The sequence below is a fragment of the Mauremys mutica genome, chromosome 7 (genome assembly GCF_020497125.1).
Source record: "Mauremys mutica isolate MM-2020 ecotype Southern chromosome 7, ASM2049712v1, whole genome shotgun sequence".
NCBI classification, from domain to species: Eukaryota; Metazoa; Chordata; order Testudines; family Geoemydidae; genus Mauremys; species Mauremys mutica.
The window spans coordinates 82,391,457-82,411,981 of record NC_059078.1 but is presented as its reverse complement, the minus strand read 5'-3'; the positions used below and the strand labels follow the sequence as shown (position 1 = coordinate 82,411,981).

Sequence of the window (20,525 nt, the reverse complement as noted above, 5' to 3'; positions counted from 1 at the left end):
AGGCAGGAAAAACCTACTTGGGCAAGCTAGCAAGCCCTTTATATACAAGGAATGAAGTCACCAGAAAGAACATATGTGCAGTCTCCAAGTGCTAGCATGAAGGAATTACACCCAAGCTTTTGGAATGGCACAGAACATTAAAGAGAGAATTTCTGATATTAACAATATAGTTTAAGAGTTGCAAGGAGTTTCCTCTCTCTCTCTGTGCACTCTTTACAATCACATTGATATCTTAATGTCTTTGGTACTATGACTGTCTTTTTTCCCCAAGCAACTTAATTGCACTGGATTAATTGTACATATATTCATGAGGATGCATAACAAATAAACAGAATAAGTATCCATCCATTCACAGTTGAATGGCTTTGAAATCCAAACTTAATTGACACTGAGGCAGAAATTATTTGTTACCTCAGAAAGAAAGGAATAGTTGGGTCTCAATGCAACTTCAAATTCTGTATCTTTGAATATTCGTGGCCAGCCAGAAGTATATCATTGTGACATAATCATGGCCAGCCGGCCAGCCAGCCAGATAGATATTGGAGGGAGGGAAACGACCACAAAGCAATAGTGTAATACTGCAGGTGGTCATTTTATCTTTTCTGAGTGCACAGTGTGGCAAATTAAAATAGGAGTGTTCCGCTCAAACAGCAATACTAACCTTCTTTCAAAAAGAAGAGTTCACATTAGTTAAAAATGGTTACTTTTGATATTCCCTCCCAGTCCCCCATATGATATTTAGGGCATACTACCATAGGAATATATTTTGTTTAAAAGTTGTTATGGCTTCAGGCATGTAGCATTAATAACTTTTTTCTCATGTATTAATCATTTAAACAACCAACCACCACCAATATGAAACAGATGTCCACCAAACATAAGCTCACCATGCACTTTTCTTTATAATTACAATGATCTTTTGAAGCACCACTCAGGCAGAAAAATCTCACTTTTAAAGAGTTAGGGAGCCCTAGAAAATAAAAGTTTGGATACTTTTTCCAAGTCTTGTTTAAAAATAAATCTTTATACAAAAGAACAGTTTTTTTAATTATAACATTTTAAAAGGGAGACAGCTGTTTATACGAACTCTACTATACTATGAATTACAGTAGTCACCAATTTTATTTGTATTATAAGTTATATTTAGGTAATAAGATGTAAGGTGTGTTAGATGTTGGGACAGCAACAGGCTAGTTTTTTGCTGGGCTGACTGGCATCACACCAGAGACTGCTGAATCAATTTATCATATCTTAATGATACAGGTGAATATTTAGGTTTATAGATGTACAATTTTATATTTCAGACCAACGAAAAATGTTTTATAATTAATATTCCAATGGAAACTTTAAAACATTCTGTGTCGTGTCTGAACATCCCAAACAGTGCAATATGCACTAGTGTATGAAAACCAGAAAGTGAAACTGCTTACATTGTTGTCAAGAGAAATATCAAAATCAGGACAATCTGAGATGTCATTAATTTTAAAAAAAAAAGATACATCTTTAAAATGGTAAATGTGAAAATATTCCTTTTATAGAAGTCTGTTAAATTTTGTTCATTGGATCCAAAAGCCCAATCGTCAACATGTTTCTCCTAGACAACAGTAATTTACAGGTCAACTGTGTTGCCATTTTATAAAGTTTACGTAGTATTTCTATATATTGCTTTTTAGTGGCTTATTTGAATCTTTAAAAACTTTTCAATATCATTACTTTAAAGCATACTAGTTTCACTTGTTCTCACTAGAAATTAAGCCTGAAATTGTTTGCCAAACCAGAATGTATGAATTTCTAATGCTATTTCTTGCATTTTTACTTAAAAAAAAAAAGGGGGGGGGCCGTTTACTCTTTAGTAAAGTCAGTTCAATCTTCTATGTTAATCAAAACACATTTTTCAAGCATACAAGCTGTTTCCAGACTTATTTCACTAATTATAAGTTGAGAGCTTTCTTGGTTGCCTTCATTAGTGGCTTTTCAATCAAATATTTTGGGAAACCCCCTTCATTAATTTCAGTAAAGTTGCATGTTATTAAACTGAGACTGCGTTTTATTCAGCTCTATGATTTCATATAAAAACATTACTCAAAGCAAAGAATATGCAGATCAGACAACTATGATGCAAGCTTTCATGTAGTGCATTACTTTAAAAATTGGATCTGAAATCACAAACTAGGAATTAATCGCACAAAACAGCTTTTATCTGTGGTAGTAATATTTCATGCCTTATTTTGCAGATGTAGTTACCTCAACTTGATTGAAGGAAGACAGCAGAAAGAAGCCAGAAATCCTATAAATAGTGTGATTACCAGCAAGAAAATGCAACAAAGACAGAAAAAAAGATTGTTGATCTTTCACTAATAGCTTGAACATAACATTGTAGTCTATATTTTGATTTACCACTCAACTGATATCCATTATCCAAAAAATTTACATTCTATTTATTTTTAAACAGACTGTGTAAAAATGCTCACAAAATTGCAATCCTTAAATTACATCCCCCTATTTTTAAACATGTTATTTTTAGAATGAATTCTTTGAGTTAAGATGGGTAAATACCCAATACCACTTTACTTTTTTATCCATAATATTTACCCTGAACAGTTTAGCATAAGTGAAATTTACCTTTGCAGCAGCAGTTACTGCAGCAGTAGCTGCCAAATTTAAACCCTGTCTCCCAAAATTCACCATAGTTTCATAACCTCGTTCTTTGGCTTGTACAATATACTCATCGATCTCCTAAAAAACAAAACAGAATACATATTTAAATCTGCACACAAAATCCCTGAAAGTCATGAAGTTGTATTACCCCATAGCATTATTTTATCATCAAAATGTTGATGGAAGACTTGAAGGTAAAAATATATTTATATTTCAACTTATATTAAGTTATTAGGCTATGTCTATACTAAAGACCTTACAGCAGGACAGCTGTACCGATGCAGCTGCACCACTTTAAGATCTCTCATGTAGCTGTTCTATGCGGAGAGAGCTCTCCTGTCAACATAATTAAACCACCCTTAATGGGAAGCTGTAGTTACGTTGGTGGGAGAAGTGCTGTGCACGCTACCACTATGCCGGTGAAAACTTGTCATTCAGGGAGGTGTTTTTTCACCTAAGCGACAAGTTTCGCTGGCATAAGTGGTACTGTAGACATGGCCTCAGTTAATGTATAAATCTTTTTTGTGCTTAAAATGTTAAATTCTTGTATTCAATGCCAAACTTTGAAAATAATAATTTCTTACCCGTTCCTTTGAAGAAAGAAGAGGATGGAGAAACTTCCTATACATTAAACTTGCCCCTCTAGTATATGGAGAGAGCAGCCAAATAACAAAAGCGATCTTCAACTCATAATACAATGGAAACCTGCAGATAAAACGTTATGCAAGTACTATGATAAGAAGATAGATGTTAATTAACTACCAAAACCAAAGCTTTGGAAAAAAACTGGTTACAGATTTTTTACAACAAAATGTTAACCTTGGATGAAAAAATAGTGTAATAACATCTATATTGATTAAAAATTAACTATTTAATAGATGAATATCTGTTTCATTGACTTATTTGGTTTTCATTTAATGTAATACCATCAAAAGCAGAAAGGGTAAGAGATTTAAAAATCTTTCCATGTTTTCTTGCATTATACTATTTTATTTAAGACACCAGATTTCTTTTGCATGAGTTTTACAACTCTATTCGCTTCTCTTGTGCTTTACAGCCTGGGTAGCATTTTCCTATCCCTACTCTTTAAGGAATTAAAAGGCACTACAAATTTAGAAATGGGGGACACTATTCATTATGCAAGTTCCTTACAGCAGTTCTTGGAAACATCACTTATAAATATAAGTTGGTAATTGTATTCTCTGCATTAAATCATCAGAAAAAAATTATATCATCCCCATGTTCCATATTATAGAAAAATCTTACCAAGAGATCATTAGGTCTGCTACTGTTTCAGTAACTGTATAAAGAGCAAACACAATCCAGTACATCATCCATCGAACCTGAGAATGAAAAGACATTATCTTTAATAGAAACATTTTAATTTAAATTTCCACTTCTATAATAAAAAACAATTGCTGCTACAACATAAGAAATTGAGCAGTGTCTTTCCATAGCTCATATGGAGTGACCATTATAGACAGACAGACAGACAGACACCAGTTGGGTACAGCAGAATAGGAGAAGGCAGATATACTGGCCACTGGATTAACAGTTTTCTGTTCCCTGACTGACCAGAGCAGGCTAAAGTGCTCCAGGATAATGTGACCACCTGACTCTAATTAAGGCCCCGCTGATACTATAAAAAGGGCTCACTCCAGTCAGGCAGAGGAGAGCAAGTGCATCTGAAGGGCTGGTTAATGAAGACACCCTCAAACCATCGGTAAGGGAGCCCTAAGGTAAGGGAGAAGCAGGAGAGCTGTGGGGAAGTGGCCCAGGGGAATGTAGCAATTCTGGCAGTGAAACGTTGGCTGCCAACAGCTGCTACCATTAGGGTCCCTGGGCTGGAACCTGGAGTAGAGGGTGGGCCCAGGTTCCCCCCAACACTACAGGAACATATCTTGGGAGGGGAAGTCTGTGGAACTTCTCTACAAAATGGACATCAAGTGGAAAGTCATACTGTGTCCGCTCTCCACCTCAAAAAAACCCAGAGAATCAGACTTGAAAACAACCAATCATTTAGATGCCCTTTTCAAAAAGCAAATCTTTACTAAACAAGAAAGTCCCAAAAAGCCTTAACAAAAAAAACTTCTCCCACTATGTGCAGCTAAAAATGATTAATGTTCATTTTCCATCATGGTTCTACAAAATAGCTTCTTCTCCACAAGGCTGTAGGTGGAAGAGAACTCCCATTATTATGCTGGATAAGACAATATGAAATTAGGATTCTAACTGGTGAAGGACATGAGGCTCTAACCCAGGGATGGCCAACCAACATCTCCAGAGCTGCATGTGGCTCTTCAAAAGATAAATATGCAGCTCCTTCCAGAAACCAACTCAGGGGAAGAAAAAAAAAAAAAAAAGAAAAAAGAAAAAGGTGGGTGCTCAGCACCCATTGGTAGCCCTATCAGCCCCCCACCTCCCATCAGCACCTGCTCCTCTCTCCTGCCCACCATGATCAGCTCTTTCGCAACATTGGGGTGGTTCTGGGAGGAAGGGGGAGGAGCGAGGACGCGTTGCCTAGCCCCCTTCCCTCCCTCAGCGCTTCCCATCACGATCAGCTGTTTTGCAACATTAGAGGTGACTCTAGGGGGGGGGAGAGGGAGGAAGGGGGGGGGTGCTGTGTCCTCACTTCCCCCCCCCGCCCCGAGTCACCTCAAAGTAATGAAACAGCTGATCACAGCGGGTGGGAGGGAGGAGCGAGAACCCGGTGCGCAGCCTCCCCCCTCAGTCCCCTTGCCTGCTGCCCGCCCCAATCAGCTGTTCTGTGCTGGCAGGAGGCTCTGGGAGGGAGAGGAGCGAGGACACAACACACTTGGGGAGGGGGCAGAATGGGATGGCAATCTAACCATGGAAGGCAAGTGCAAACAGAAAAGAAAATACACAGATGAAAATCGAGGCTTCCAACAAGAGTGGGAGAATAAGTACATTTTCATTGAAAGTACAATAATGGTAAGGCCATTTGTCTTTTTTTAAAAATGGGACATCAGGTCATCCTACCACCAGGTGCCTTACTGCCTGCCAATTATTCCACATCTGGCCTACTGTCTCTCTCATCACTCCATAGCTACCTGCTGGGTTAACAAGGCAGAGGTGGCAGCGAGGCATGGCAAACTGCAACATAAACTACAGACAATAATCTAGGCAGTAGAACATGGTGACCCAGAGCAGCCGCTGGGGAGTTACAGACCAATAATCAGTGCATGAAGACTTGCAACAACAGCTGAGAATCTGCTATTTTCCCCAATCTTTTATGTCTCAGGAAATCCTTATCCTCTTTCTCACCTTGCATGAGAAGGGTATATAGCTACAGCTTTTCTAGGGCAGCTGCAAATTTAAGTGTCGTTTTACAATACTCTATACACTCTTGCCCAAGTCTACCCTCTGTTCTTTAGTTTAGGTATATTTTACTATCTGATTTAAAAAAAAGTTGGGGGGCGGAGGGAAGAAGGAGAGAGAAAGAGATAGGGGAGTGTTGCTTCTCCAAAGCCAGTTCTTTTCCATGTCGCCTGCCTCTTTGCCTGCTGAGAGAAGAGAGACTGAGGTAGTCCTTTCTGGACTGAGTTGTACAAGGGAACTCAAATCTGCCAGCAGGATTGGCTGAGCTCACCCACAAGATACCCAAGAAGGTGGTGAAGCAGGAGACAGACCGACCATTTCTTTTTCCTCTAACTTTTCTCAGTTTCTCTCTCTGCAGCCTACAGGGCACCCATCACAGTAAGCATTTCAGAAGGGGAGCTGGGGAGACAATATCCTCAAAAGTCATATGCCCCTCTGAAAATCAAACATTATAGAACCAAATTATTAGTGTAAAATTTGAAATAAATTTAGATTTTTCCTCAGAAAAATCTCTACATGCAGGAAGATCTGTTTGAGCTCCTAGCCACTGCAGAGGCAGAAAAAAAATAAAAGAGAACTTTAGAGGCAGGGCATTCCCGGGCTACCAGTGAGTGACAGATCTGGTTCTGTTCCCAAACTACAAACAGACTGAAATAACTATTATAATGTATTAGTGAACCTTGGCACGAAGCAAAATTAAAAGCTGGAAAACCACTACAGCTATAGGAAGGGGAAAAAAAAGTATGGTTTCACAAATTAAAAGAGCAGACATGAAGTTATGCTGGAGACCATCAGCCTTGACAATTGTGGTATTTCACTGTAAAAGACTTAACCAAATTTTAAATTGCCAAGTTTAAATGCCAATAATAAACTTAATATTTGAATGATCAAATTAACAAATCAAAGAAGTAACTCAGGAAAACGCATTGCTTACTAACATTCTGGATTCTGCAAAACATAAATATCAGGAATTCACTTAAACACAAATGTTTTAACTCAGGCCTGCACAACATGTGGCCCCCGTGGGCTCACTGTGCGGCCCACGGGCAAGCGGCGGGGTGGGGCTGCTGGGTTCACCCCCTGCCTGGGGGGGGGGGGGGACCTTGCCTCACAGCCCCACACGCACTGCACTCCAACCGCCCTAATGGCCAGAACCACACGTGTCTCCATCTCCTGCTCCCCCCGCCTGACATACAGCGGATGCGTCACTTCTGGGGCCCGCTGAGGCAGGAAGCACTGGGCACAAGGCAGAGCCAGAGCCAGAAAGTGCTGACAGAGGGGAGGGGCGCCTGGCCCGGGCTTCACACTGCCCCCCTTTCCCGTCCCCTTAGTTCATAGCCCCAGAAAATCCCTTCAAACTGTCCCTCTTTTCCCTGCCCCTTATTTCATTGGGGGGGGGAGGGGATGATGAGCCGAGCGGGCGGGCAGTGGTGGTGAGGCTTTATACTTTGGGGGGGGGGGGGGGTTCTGCGGGGCTAGGCAGTGCTGGGGCAGGGTTTGGCAGGGCGGGGGGGGGGGTTCGGCCCTCAGCTGTTTTTCTTTGGAGTAATATGGCCCTCGCCGCTTTATGAGTTGTGCAGGTCTGTTTTAACTGTTACACACAAAATTGATCTCTGTGTGGAAAAAGAGCAAATAGACGGTAGTAGCTGTACTTGTGTATGGGGTATGATGGAAACAGGAAAAGCTGCTTGTAGAGCAGAATTTGGTACATATCAGCCTTCATTTTCAATGTATTTAAATATAAAATTTCATTTATGCATGAATGCCTAAATTTAAGTGGACTTATTTTCAACAAGGTGCATTGTCTTCAGGACAGGAAGAAACATCAAAGATGGTAAAAACATCTTCTGAGAATACGAAAATTTTGCAGCTATTGATTTCAATTTAGATGCCATTTTTGGAGAAGAAAACTGTTTTCAGTAGGAATATCAGATCTGCTAGTAGTCAATATTTATATTTAGATGCCTCTCAAAAAGCCCACTGGGCTGTGCACTGTACAAACAGAAAGACAATCACTGCCCTATATGGTTTACAGGAGATGTGCCTACTTAAAAATCAGTCTATATAACACTCCCAAATCACTTCAGTAATTCACACAAGAATTGCAATATTGGTTGAGCCCAATGGCCCCGCAGTCCAGGATCCTGTTTCCAATAGGGTCACTGCTTTAGACCTTGGACTGAGCTTTAGACAGCTGTCTGTCATCCATGCCTTACTTCCAGACACTGGCTAAGACATACCACCACATTCTCATATGACCAAGACAAAGTTGGGGGATCACCCACTTAGAACACAACGTACCATGTCTACTTATTAACCTTCCTAATGGCCTCTTATGTTTGAGCTGGAGGGATGGCAATAGCACCCTATAATCCAAAGCTCCTATTAAAAGAGAATTACCCACTGCTATGTGAGATAAAAGAACAAAGCCACTGAATAGCTACTCTATCCACTCTCATCAAGGTCTGCAGGTGAGTCAACAGGACCTTATGATTAAAAGCACTGAAGGTATCGGATAATTCCAACAGCAGCAAAGACACATTGGTCAATGCAACCAATGCAGTCTGTGACAAAACCATGTCTGTACCAAGACTGACAGACAAAATTTCTCGATACTTTAAATGACTGCTTCTTGGAGCAGCTGGTACAGGAACCGACAACAGGAGAGGCAATTCTGGATTTAGTCCTGAGTGGAGTGCAGGAGCTGGTCCAAGAGGTAACTAACAGGACCGCTTGGAAATAGTGACCATAACATTTAACATCCTTGTGGTGGGAAGAACACCTCAACAGCCCAACACTGTGGCATTTAATTTCTTGAAAGGCAAACTATGCAAAAAATGAGGAGGTTAGTTAAACAGAAATTAAAAGGTACAGTGACTAGAGTGAAATCCCTGCAAGCTGCATGGACGCTTTTCATAATAGAGGCCCAACTTAAGGGTATACCCCAAATTAAAAACCCACAGTAAAGGAACTAAAAAAGAGCCACCGTGGCTTAACAACCATGTAAAAGAAGAAGTGAGAGAAAAAGGCATCTTTTAAAAAGTGGAAGTCAAATCCTAGAGGTAAATAGAAAGGAACATATACTTAATTAGGCAGTGTTTAAGTGGTGAGTCCCAAACCCGTCACAAAGAATAAAATTGTCAGACACCTAGAAGAACATAACTTGTTGGGCAAAAGTCAACATGGTTTCTGTAAAGGGAAATCATCACTTACTAATCTATTAGTTTTTTGAAGGGGTCAAACAAACATGTGGACAAGGGGGATCCAGTGGACATAGTGTATTCAGATTTCCAGAAAGCCTTTGACAAGGTCCCTCACCAAAGGATCTTATGTAAATTAAGTTGTCATGGGATAAGAGGGAAGGTCCTTTCATGGACTGAGAACTGGTTAAGACAGGGAACAAAGGGTAGGAATTAATGGTAAATTCTCAGAATGGAGAAGGGTAAAAAGTGGTGTCCCCCAAGGGTCAGTCCTAGGACCAATCCTATTCAATTTATTCATAAATGATCTGGAGAAAGGGGTAAAACAGTGAGGTGGCAAAGTTTGCAGATGATACTAAACTGCTCAAGGCAGTTAAGACCAAAGCAGACGGTGAAGAACTTCAAAAAGATCTCACAAAACTAAGTGATTGGGCAACAAAATGGCAAACGAAATTTAATGTGGATAAATGTAAAGTAATGCACATTGGAAGAAATAACCGCAACTATACATATAATATGATGAGGGCTAATTTAGCTACAACGAATCAGGAAAAAGATCTTGGAGTCATAGTGGATAGTTCTCTGAAGACGTCCACGCAGTGTGCAGAGGCAGTCAAAAAAGCGACCAGGATGTTAGGAATCATTAAAAAGGGGACAGAAAATAAGACGGAGTCTATTTTATTGCCCTTATATAAATCCATGGTACACCCACATCTTGAATACTGCATACAGATGTGGTCTCATCTCAAAGATATACTGGCATTAGAAAAAGTTCAGAGAAGGGCAACTAAAATGATTAGGGGTTTGGAATGGGTCCCATATGAGAAGAGATTAAAGAGGCTAGGACTTTTCAGCTTGAAAAAGAGGAGATTAAGAGGGGATATGATAGAGGTATATAAAATCATGAATGGTGTTGAGAAAGTGGATAAGGAAAAGTTATTTACTTGTTCCCATAATACAAGAACTAGGGGCCACCAAATGAAATTAATGAGCAGCAGGTTTAAAACAAATAAAAGGATGTTCTTCACACAGTGCACAGTCAACTTGTGGAACTCCTTGCCTGAGGAGGTTGTGAAGGCTAGGACTATAACAGCGTTTAAAAGAGAACTGGATAAATTCATGGAGGTTAAGTCCGTTAATGGATATTTGCCAGGATGGGTAAGGAAGGGTGTCCCTAGCCTCTGATTGTCAGAGGGTAGAGATGGATGGCAGGAGAGAGATCACTTGATCATTGCCTGTTGGGTTCACTCCCTCTGTGGCACCTGGTATTTGCCACTACCCAGGATACTGGGATAGATCGACCTTTGCTCTGACCCAGTATGGCCATTCTTATGTTAATTGCCAAAAGAGACCTGAGGCATCTAGATAAAGAGTTCTCACCACAACCTTCCTCAAAAATGTAAGATGTGATATGTTACTGAACCGCTTCCTTCAAGGCAATAGTCTCTAACTTTAAGGAAGACATTCATGATCGGCATCAACAATAGATGAAGAACTTTACCCGCCAAGCAGACAAGGGTTTAAGGCATAGTTTGTAAAACAAATTTCTCTCAACATTTCAAATCTCTCAGTGGTGAGAATTCCTCAACTGAAAGACTTTACATACCTTCCTCCTCCTGCACATCACAACCTGGACTCCTGCACTTGCCTAGGTAAGTTATGGCAGCTTAGAGACAGCAGAATCCAGAACTCCCCACAATATTAATACCTCCTGTTAATTCAAACAGGTTTATCTTTGTAAACGGGCAAGCAAGAACAGATCCAACAAGGACTGTGCTAGTCCAAAATGATTAATATCTGCTTGAAGAACCATCGTTTTCTCAAAGTAATTGAGTGACGAGATCTACATTTTGTAAAATAGAATGACTTCAAGGAACTATGATATAAATAGCAGGGATCAAAAAAAGTTAAGGACCGAGTGACTGGCATAGATATGACACTTCAGAGTCACTATGATGCTTACTAGCACATGGAGACAGTTCTGATGTCCCATTCTCAATTTGCAACCAAAATATATTCATTCACTATTGAACTCCATAGTGCTCATGTCAGGTTTAGACAGGGTGAATAGATGTCCCAATTTTATAGGGAAAGTCCTGATTTGGGGGTCTTTTTCTTATATAGGCACCTATTATCCCCCATCCCCAGTCCTGATTTTTTACACTTGCTATCTGGTCACCCAAGATTTAGACTTCACTGACCATTTCATTAAAATCACATCCCTAAATTCTATGAATTTTGTGGATTTTTTTAAAACCCAATTTATTCCCAGTAAGTAAAGGAAAGACAAGGGATTTGGTTATGTGTTGGAAGCCAGTTACATAATTTCCAGACATAGGAATTCTCTCCTCTGCAATAAGGCCTCATTTTCAGTACAGAACGCGGTCTACCAGTGCCAGTTTACAAGTCACTCTTAAAACTACATAGCTATACTTGATTTTTAGGTTTATACTGCAGTATAAAGCCAAAGACCCAAATTCAGGGGTTCTCAAACTGGGGATTGGGACTCCTCGGGGGGGGGGGGGGTTGCAAGATTACATGGAGAGGGGGTGTCACAAGCTGACAGCCTCCACCCCAAACCCTGCTTTGCCTCCAGCATTTATAAATGGTGTTAAATATATAAAACAAGTGTTTTAAAATGTATAAGGGGGGGGTTGCACTCAGAGGCTTTCTATGTGAAAGGGGTCACCAGTACAACAGTTTGAGAATCACTGCCCTAATTTGTGGAAGGCCTATTCTGCAAGTTGTCAGTAAAAGTAATACTTAAAACATCTATAGCACTGATTGCCACAAGCAAAGAGTAGTCTGCTCTTAAGTTAGGCAGATGAAAAAGAGTAACTAGTTAAAGTAAACAAGATTTTTATTATCAAGTTTATGTAGATATAGCTGTGAGTAAAGTTAAGCACATATGCGTTTGTAGCTTGAGGGGCTAAAAATTTTTTATTAAATTTCAGAGGAATAAAGTTTGTCACTTCTAAACAAAACTGCTTCAGTGTTAACAAAACATTTAGACTTTCAATACATTAGAGCTATTTTGAACATTTCATACAAACACACACACACACACACCCTCTGAAATGTTTAGAAATAGAAGTGTTCAGTTAGGGTCCTAAACGGATGTTGAAGAGCTCAAATATGGGATTTTTCCTACACAACATGAGTGATTCAGGTGTCAAGAAAAAAATGTAAATCTGAAGTGATAATTTAGTAAGCGTTATGCTTCAAATTCACATCTGCAATGAAAGAGAAGTGTAGGGCCTCGTTAACATCCTTACTGTGGTAACACAACAAACTCAAATGCAATTGCTAAGCAAATACTTCATGCTATATTTGCAACTACCACCACCTTAACATTGTACTTCCACAAGTTAGGAAAGCCAAATTTATACTTCATCAGGATTTGTAGTTTGAAGTCATTGGAACTTAGGCTCCAGAATGACTTAGGAGCACAAGTTTCAGTATTATTGTGAATACTTCAGCTTGTATGTAAACAAAAATGCATATACACCACATTTCTAGTTTAAGGCTTTAAAGGTTTTAATCTAAAATAGCAGAAGCAAAAAGAGTTGTCAAAAGGTCAAAGCTAATTTGAGATGATTTAAACCTTTATTTTAAATGAAGCGACTTAAATTATATTGATATAAACTGCTCCACGCTGCTACAAAGCAATATAATTTCATAAAATATTTGTGGATCTAAATCAACTAAATGGGAAGTAGTGTAGATATGATCTCACTCTAATGATGCAGATATTTACCCAATAGCAGTATTTTCATTAAACATTTTATGCACTGAACATTAAATAAAGAAATGCTACCTGGACTTTGCCATAAAAACACTAAAATATAAAATGGAATTCAATATTATTTGGCATTACTTAGCTATTATTTCAATTGCCCTGGTTCAACTACATGACAAATCTAAAAAGCTATGATACCTGTTTTTTTAGGCTTTGCATATTAAAACAAATACTTTATTAAAGCTGTATTGATTCAAAGTGATTTATTAAGTATTCACAAATCTCATCGATCTGAAAGGATCTTCATTAGTAATTTAGATCCAGATATGTAATCACCATTCATCTTAGCCCTGGTCTACACACAGCCCCGGGGTCGAACTAGGGTACGCGAATTCAGCTACGTGAATAACGTAGCTGAATTCAAACTACCCTAGTTCGAATGACTTACCCGTCCAGACGCCGCGGAAGCGAACTCCGCGGCTCCAAGGTCGACTCCGCCAACTCCTCCTGCCGCGGTGGAGTACCGGAGTCGACCGCGGCGCTTCCGGAGTTCGAACTATCGCGTCTAGATCAGACGCGATAGTTCGAACTCCGAGAAGTCGAACTCGCCGCGTCGACCCGCGCGGTAAGTATAAACGTACCCTAAGTGACCTGCATAAGGTACAGCAAAGCTAGGCACACTTCAGTAATTCCTGGAAGAATGCATTTATTCAAAGCCCTTTGAGTTTTTACAACCATCCATTTTCTCTTTGAATGCTACTGAGTAAATCCAAATGCAGCTAAATATTTGGAACCTAATTATCAGGGGAAAAAACAGCAATATTCACAGATACTATACTTTACAATTAGTTCTCTCTCCATATTAACATTGGACAATTAGTTTAAGCAAAGACAGCAACACTAATTAAATAATGGCTTAGTTAGAATAGCAAAATAAATCTTGCAATTGCTCTCTTGACTTCAGTCAGTCAAGCTCAAAAATCAAACCCAAGCATCCAAAGGAAAAAAGTCAGCAGTTATTTGGTTTTTTTTTTTTTTTTTTAAACAATTTAGAATACAGAAGAGTCATAGAATCATAGACTATCAGGATTGGAAGGGACCTCAGGAGGTCATCTAGTCCAGCCCCCTGCTCAAAGCAGGACCCAATCCCCAGAAAGATCTTTGCCCCAGCTCCCTAGGTGGCCCCCTCAAGGACCGAATTCACAACCCTGAGTTTAGTAGGTCAGTGCTCAAACCACTAGGCTATGCCACCCTCCCGAAGACCTGCTCCCCTCCTGATTACAACTGCATATCATCTCTCTGGTAATTATAAAAATTGCTTACATGGAAGAGTAGTAAGAAAATTACTGTATATACTCGTTCATAAGCCAAATATATTTGGTAAAAAGTGACTCAAAGAGCAGGGGTCGGCTTATAAACTGGTCTACACTAAAATTGGATGATTTTAAGCTTTATGAAATCATTGAATTCAGTATCTAACACATTGTCATTTTGTTTACCTGGAGCATCTGCAGGCCTGGGGCCCCTCAGCTGGAAGGAATGCAGCCACATGGACAGAGCAGTGCACGAGGGTTAATAAACTTCCATGAGTTCATCTGGGAAAAAAAAAAAAAAAAAAAGCTCCCTGTGGCCACTTCCTGCAGCTCCCATTGGCTGGGAACAGTGAACTGCAGCCACAGAGAGCAGAGGGGCTCCATGCCTGCAGACGCTCCAGTTTAAAAAAAAAAAAAAAAAAAAAGTCCTGACCCGCCAGTGGCTTACCCTGACAAGCCAGGAGGCCCTGAAATATAGGGTCATCTTATGAAAGGGTCGTACAGTTTTTGGGTATTTTCACCTATCCAGCTTGGGGGGAGGGGGGTGGCTTATAAACAAACAGGCTGATGAACAAGTATCTACAGTATGTATTTTTAGATGTTTAATTGCAGTACAGTTAATTACACTATCTAGTACAGCCAGGGCCGCCCAGAGAATTCCGGGGGCCCCCGCTCAGGGGCGGCTCTAGACCCCAGCGCGCCAAGCAGGCGCGTGGGGCGGCCCTTTCCCTGGGGGGCGGCATTTGGCTCCGGTTGAGCTCCCGCAGGCATGCCTGCGGCAGGTCGACCAGAGCCCGGGACGAGCGGACCTGCCGCAGGCATGACTGCGGCGGGTGCCGTGGTCCCGCGGCTCCGGTTGACCTGCCGCAGTCATGCCTGCGGGAGGTCCAGCCGAGCCGCGGGACGAGCGCCCCTCCGCAGTCATGCCTGCGGCAGGTCCGCTCGTCCCGGGCTCCGGTGGACCTGCCGCAGGCATGCCTGCGGGAGCTCAACCGGAGCCGCGGGAAGAGGGGAAACACTCCAGGGGCCCCGGAAAACACTCGTGGGGGCCCCTGCGGGACGCGGGGCCTGGGGCAAATTGCCCCTCTTGCCCCCCCCCTCTGGGCGGCCCTGAGTACAGCATGGCATTTTATTTCCCCTCTTATCTGTTCTGTTCCCTCCTATGCTACCTGAACCCCCACCCCCTTGTCTCGTACTACCCAGTCCTCTTCTCCTTGTACATGCTGCCTAGACAGGCACTTGATCCTCTTCTCCCCTTGCTCTCTTGGGTAAAGAGTCCCACTGCTTCAATCCCATCTCCACAGCTCTCCTACATATTCCTCTGCAGGTAGCTGCACTCTCATTATTGGCTCTGTTTCAGAATAGCCGCTACCATTTTCCTCTCTACTTATTTGGCAGCAGACCCACTTAAGGCTTTTAGGCTAGCTCCTCTTCAAAAATATAAGAAACGGTCAGGACACCATGCAGCCAGCCATATACAGACCATCTGTGATAAATGAAGCGGGAGGGGGGATGGCAGGAGCTCCCTTTTATGAACACACAGCCATCCAGAAGCTATAAAATCCCTCTTAGAAGGGATAAACCTAATCATGTCTTCTACTATTTCTTTATGCCTTGTGGATTCCTCTGTGTTAACCCCCGGTGCTTTTGTTTTGCTTGTAACCTTTAAGCTGGACCTCAAGGAAAATATTCTTGGTGCTTAGTCCTTGTAGTTGCTCTTTTAAAATCAAGCAATAGCCTGAGTTCAGATATTTTCTTTTTTTTTATAATTACCTTTTTTAAATAATAGAATTGGATTTGTGTATCTTAAGAGGTTTGTGCACGTACTGTTTAATTAGCTGGTAGCAACAGCTGATTTCCCTCCCCCACCCCCCCACCATCCTCTCTCAGTTCTTCCTCCGAGGGAGGGTGAACGGGCTTACGCAGAGGTCCCCAACGCGGTGCCTGCAGGCACCATGGCACCCAGGGGGGCATCTAAAAGTGCCTGCGTTCTGGCCGGTGGTTGAGCGTCCGCCGAAATTCGGCAGCATTTCGGCGGATGCTCGACCGCCGCCACAGTCCTTCATCTGGTGCCCACCAGACGAAAAGGTTGGGGACCACTGGGCTTGAGGGTACCCCACAGAAAGGAATTTCCAAGTGTGCCTTCCTTGGCTCTCAAAGCAGCAAAGAATCCTGTGGCACCTTATAGACTAACAGACTTTTGCAGCATGAGCTTTCGTGGGTGAATACCCACTTCTTCGGATGCAAGAAGAAGTGGGACTTCGGACTTGCATCCGAAGAAGTTGGTATTCACCCACGAAAGCTCATGCTGCAAAAGGTCTGTTAGTCTATAAAGTGCCACAAGATTCTTTGCTGCTTCTACAGAACCAGACTAACACGGCTACCCCTCTGATACTTGGCTCTCAAAGGGGTTCTGCACTTGGGTGGTGGCAGCAGCATCTACCAATCCAAGGTCAGAGAAAAGCTGTAACCTTGGGAAATTAATACAAAGCCTGGAATGGCCAGTATTAATTTTTAAAATCTTTGTGGGCCCAACCTTCTGCACTCGAAGTGCCAGAGTGGAGAATTAGCCTAGACACCATCATTTAAAAAACTACTGATTTAAGGATTAATTTATTTAACCATGTACACACCATTAAGTTTCACTCCAAAATACACTACCTATTTATTTCAAATGGAAGACGGCCCCTTTTCAGGGTGCCAGCACCCCCTGCTGCCATACTCTACAAAATTTTAATTAAAGATAATTTTCACCTCCACTGTAGAGGCAGCCATCAGACTGTCAATCAACATGGAGCCCCAGTTATCGTAACCCAGCAGAATACTGGCATGCAAGAATCCTAGAGGCTGCAACACTGGGAAACCACACCTCATTACATCTTAACTAGGTGTTTCCTTAATGCCTAACTAATCCCCTTAAATGCAATCAGTATTTAAGGAATACCTCCAAATCGCATTTATGCCTGAAATTTTTTTAACCTACTGTTTACAAGATTACCACAACTGCAAATCTGACATCACTTTTGTCTAGTCAGCTTTACTGTTTCCCCGGGGTAGTCAATGTCACCTATTTGGAGAGTTACACATCAGCAATGGGGAGAAAAAGCTTAGCTGGAAATGTGAATTTCAAACCACAAAAACTGGCCAGAGAAAACAAGATCAGGTTTAAATTAGGGCTGTCAAGCGATTTAAAAAAAATTGTGATTAAAATCACCACTGCTACCATTTATTTAAATATTTTTGGATGTTTTCTATATTTTAATACATTGATTTCAATTACAGCACAGAACACAAGATGTACAGTGCTCACTTTATATTTTTATTACAAATATTCATGCTGCAAGAAATATTACTTGTAATTTAAATCAATATATTTGAAAACATAGAAAAACCATCCAAAAATATTTAATTTCAATTGGTATTCTATTGTTTAACAGTGCGATTAAAACTGCAATTAATCATGATTAATTTTGAGTTAATTGTGTGAGTTAACTGTGATTAAAATCAACAGCCCTACTTTAAAAAACACTAAAAATTCCTTAAACTAAGTTTTGATGTTGGTGGCACTTTAATGTATACTTCTACTTTGAAACACGACTAAAGCATCATTGGGCTATTTTCACAAAAACAGACAACTGAACTCCCCTGCACTGAGGGAGGATTAAATATTACCTACCATTCCTGATGTAATTAGAGGTTTTTAAGAGGAGGTTAGGCAGAGATCCCACAACTTCCCTAGGTAATTTGTTCCATTGCTTATCTGCCCTTCCAGTTAAGTTATACCAGGGATCGGCAACCTTTGGCATGCAGCCCGCCAAGGTACGCCCCCTGGCAGGCCGGTCTGGTTTGTTTGCCTGCCGAGTCCGCAGGTTTGGCCGATTGCAGCTCCCACTGGCTGCAGTTCACCGCTCCAGGCCAATGGGGGCTGTGGGAAGCAGCAGCCATCACATCCCTCTGCCCGTGCTACTTCCTGCAGCCCCCATTGGCCTGGATCGGCAAACCGTGGCCAGTGGGAGCTACGATCGGCCGAACCTGCAGATACAGCAGGTAAACAAACTGTCCCGGCCTGCCGGGGGGCTTACCCTGGCGGGCCGTGTGCTAAAGATTGCCGATCCCTGAGTTAGACATTAAGAAAAAGCTTCCTAAATCTCCCTTGCTGCAATTTAAGCCCATCACTTCTCATCCTCTCCTCAGTGGATAAGAGAGCAGTTTATCCCCCTCTTTTTTATAACAACCTTTCACACACTTAACTTATCTCTCTTCTCCAGAACAAAAATGATTTTTCGAATCTTTCATCATGGATCATGTTTTCTAGACCTTTAATCATTTTAACTGCTCTTTTCTGGACTTCTGGGGAAAGGAGTGGAACATACTGGAAGGTGTGGTGCCCAGAACAGGACAGAATACTTCAGCTAAGGCCTTATCAGTGCTGAGCAGCATGGAAGAATTACCTCTCATGTCTTGATAATTGGTTGGTGAAATATAAATATACAACTCACAACCAATTTGGGGTTTGTGCTCTGCTTCTTAACGTGTCCTGAGGTTGCTAGTCACTCTCTGGAGACAGTGTCTGACAGCTTGACAGAGAATATCTGCACCTTGGATGGTGTGGTTCCTAGGGATGTAAAAGTTTAACTGGTTAACCAATAAGCTTGATGCTTATTGGTTTCAGTTCTGCTGTCGCCCCACACCCAGGGGGCCAGCAGCAGGGCCTCACGTAAAATGTGGGTGAGCTGTGTTTTATACGCTATTTACATCCCTAGTGGTTCCATCTTTCATTTTCTGAGTTTATAGGTGATAGAGTCTTAAGACTCCCAAGTGCTACTTGATTAGCTAGCAGCAATGCCTAGCACACCCTTTGTCCATTCAAGACCAGAAAGATGCAATTATTTCTTTGCATGCAGACCCTGCTATTGTCATTCATGCCTTTGTCACTGAGACTGGACTATTGCAGTGTAATGTTAAATCCATGACCTATCATCTGCATTGCCTGCTGTCCAGTTTCTGAGTGGAACGTAAGGTGTTGGTTTTGAAATGCTAGTTGGCCTAGAAATTGCCTGAGACACCACGGATTATTTGTTGCAAACCCCAGCTATACTTTTGGGAAAAGGGAGATCTGCAGGAGGGAGACTTAGCTTTATTTTTCCTGGCCATTGTAGAATTATGTTGACTAAAGAAACTGTAATAACTGTCATTACTATAATTGTTTTCTTAACTATTAAGGACACCTAAAATGATTGGTAGGACATCTTATTTTATGCATAATACAAATAGTAATATTTCTGTGGGGCTAATGAAAGCCTTTGATATTTGCAACCTCATTGTCTTCACAAGATTTTCACAGCACAGGCAGTTGTGGAGCAAACACAATTATGTTCACATAAAATGGAGTAGAAATCTGCTCAGTCTTGACTGTTCTGTTTCAGAAGCCCTAACATTAGGAAAAAGCTATAAAAACCTCATGAAAGTCAGAAAACATGACATGACTGACAATACCAAAAAGGGAAAGATTTGTCGAGTAAGGTGGTAAAGAATGGTTCTACTTGAAAACTTAAGTAGCACCAACCTTTCCCCCTACAAAACAAAGAAAGATGCTAAGAATACTTAATGTTTCATTAAGGCAGCATAGTTAAGATCACAAAGGCTATGTCTACACTACCGCCAGATCGACACTCTGGCGATCAATGCACCATGGTTGATTTAGCAGGTCTAGTGAAGACCCACCAAATCGACCACAAATTGCTCTCCAGTTGACCCCAGTACTCCACCATGAACAAGAAGAGTAAGGTAAGTCAATGGGAGAGCATCTCCCAGCAACCCAGTACAGTGTAGACACCACAGTAAATTGACCTAAGCTATGTCGACTTCAGCTACATTTACTTAGCTGGAGTAGCGTAACTTAGGTAGACTTACGGTGGTCTTGTAGGCAGTTCGAGTTTCCTGACTAAGGCTAAGCATTTTACAACATCAGGCCCCAATCCTGCAAACACTTATCCACCTGAATAACTTTACACACAACTACACCTAAGTGTCAATGAGGCTACTCACAAACACACAGTCATGTAACTAAGTTGGCGAAACCAAGGACCTAGCTTGACTATGGTACATATGAACACATTTTATGTTGTTCTTCATATACCATAATTTTGTGTGTTAAGTTGTGTCATTTATATCGAAACCGTAACTTCATTTCTAAATTAGCTAAGTACTCATAACCATTGTGACAGACCCAGACCAGTGGGGTACAGGAGTCTGGAAGAGGGCAAATATACTGGT

The 20,525-nt window shown here is 41.4% G+C and overlaps 1 protein-coding gene and 1 long non-coding RNA gene across 8 annotated transcripts in view; one reads left to right on the top strand and one right to left on the bottom strand.

Moving 5' to 3' along the window:
• LOC123373885 overlaps window positions 1-3,541 on the top strand; it is a 35,897-nt gene extending 32,356 nt beyond the window's left edge. For 3 of the 4 annotated variants that reach the window (XR_006580920.1, XR_006580921.1, XR_006580923.1), the window contains one exon: window positions 2,235-3,541. This is a non-coding gene — a long non-coding RNA (uncharacterized LOC123373885). The remainder of the gene's footprint in view (window positions 1-2,234) is intronic. The other variant, XR_006580922.1, reaches the window with a different exon arrangement.
• The window catches only part of REEP3 (receptor accessory protein 3), a 72,417-nt gene that overhangs the window by 20,777 nt on the left and 31,115 nt on the right, over window positions 1-20,525 (bottom strand). For all 4 annotated transcript variants that reach the window (XM_045023119.1, XM_045023122.1, XM_045023121.1 and 1 more), the window contains exons 3-5: window positions 3,925-4,001; window positions 3,243-3,363; window positions 2,623-2,736 (exon numbers count right to left, since the gene is read on the bottom strand). In XM_045023119.1, coding sequence (XP_044879054.1) covers window positions 2,623-2,736; window positions 3,243-3,363; window positions 3,925-4,001 — 312 coding nt within the window. The remainder of the gene's footprint in view (window positions 1-2,622; window positions 2,737-3,242; window positions 3,364-3,924; window positions 4,002-20,525) is intronic.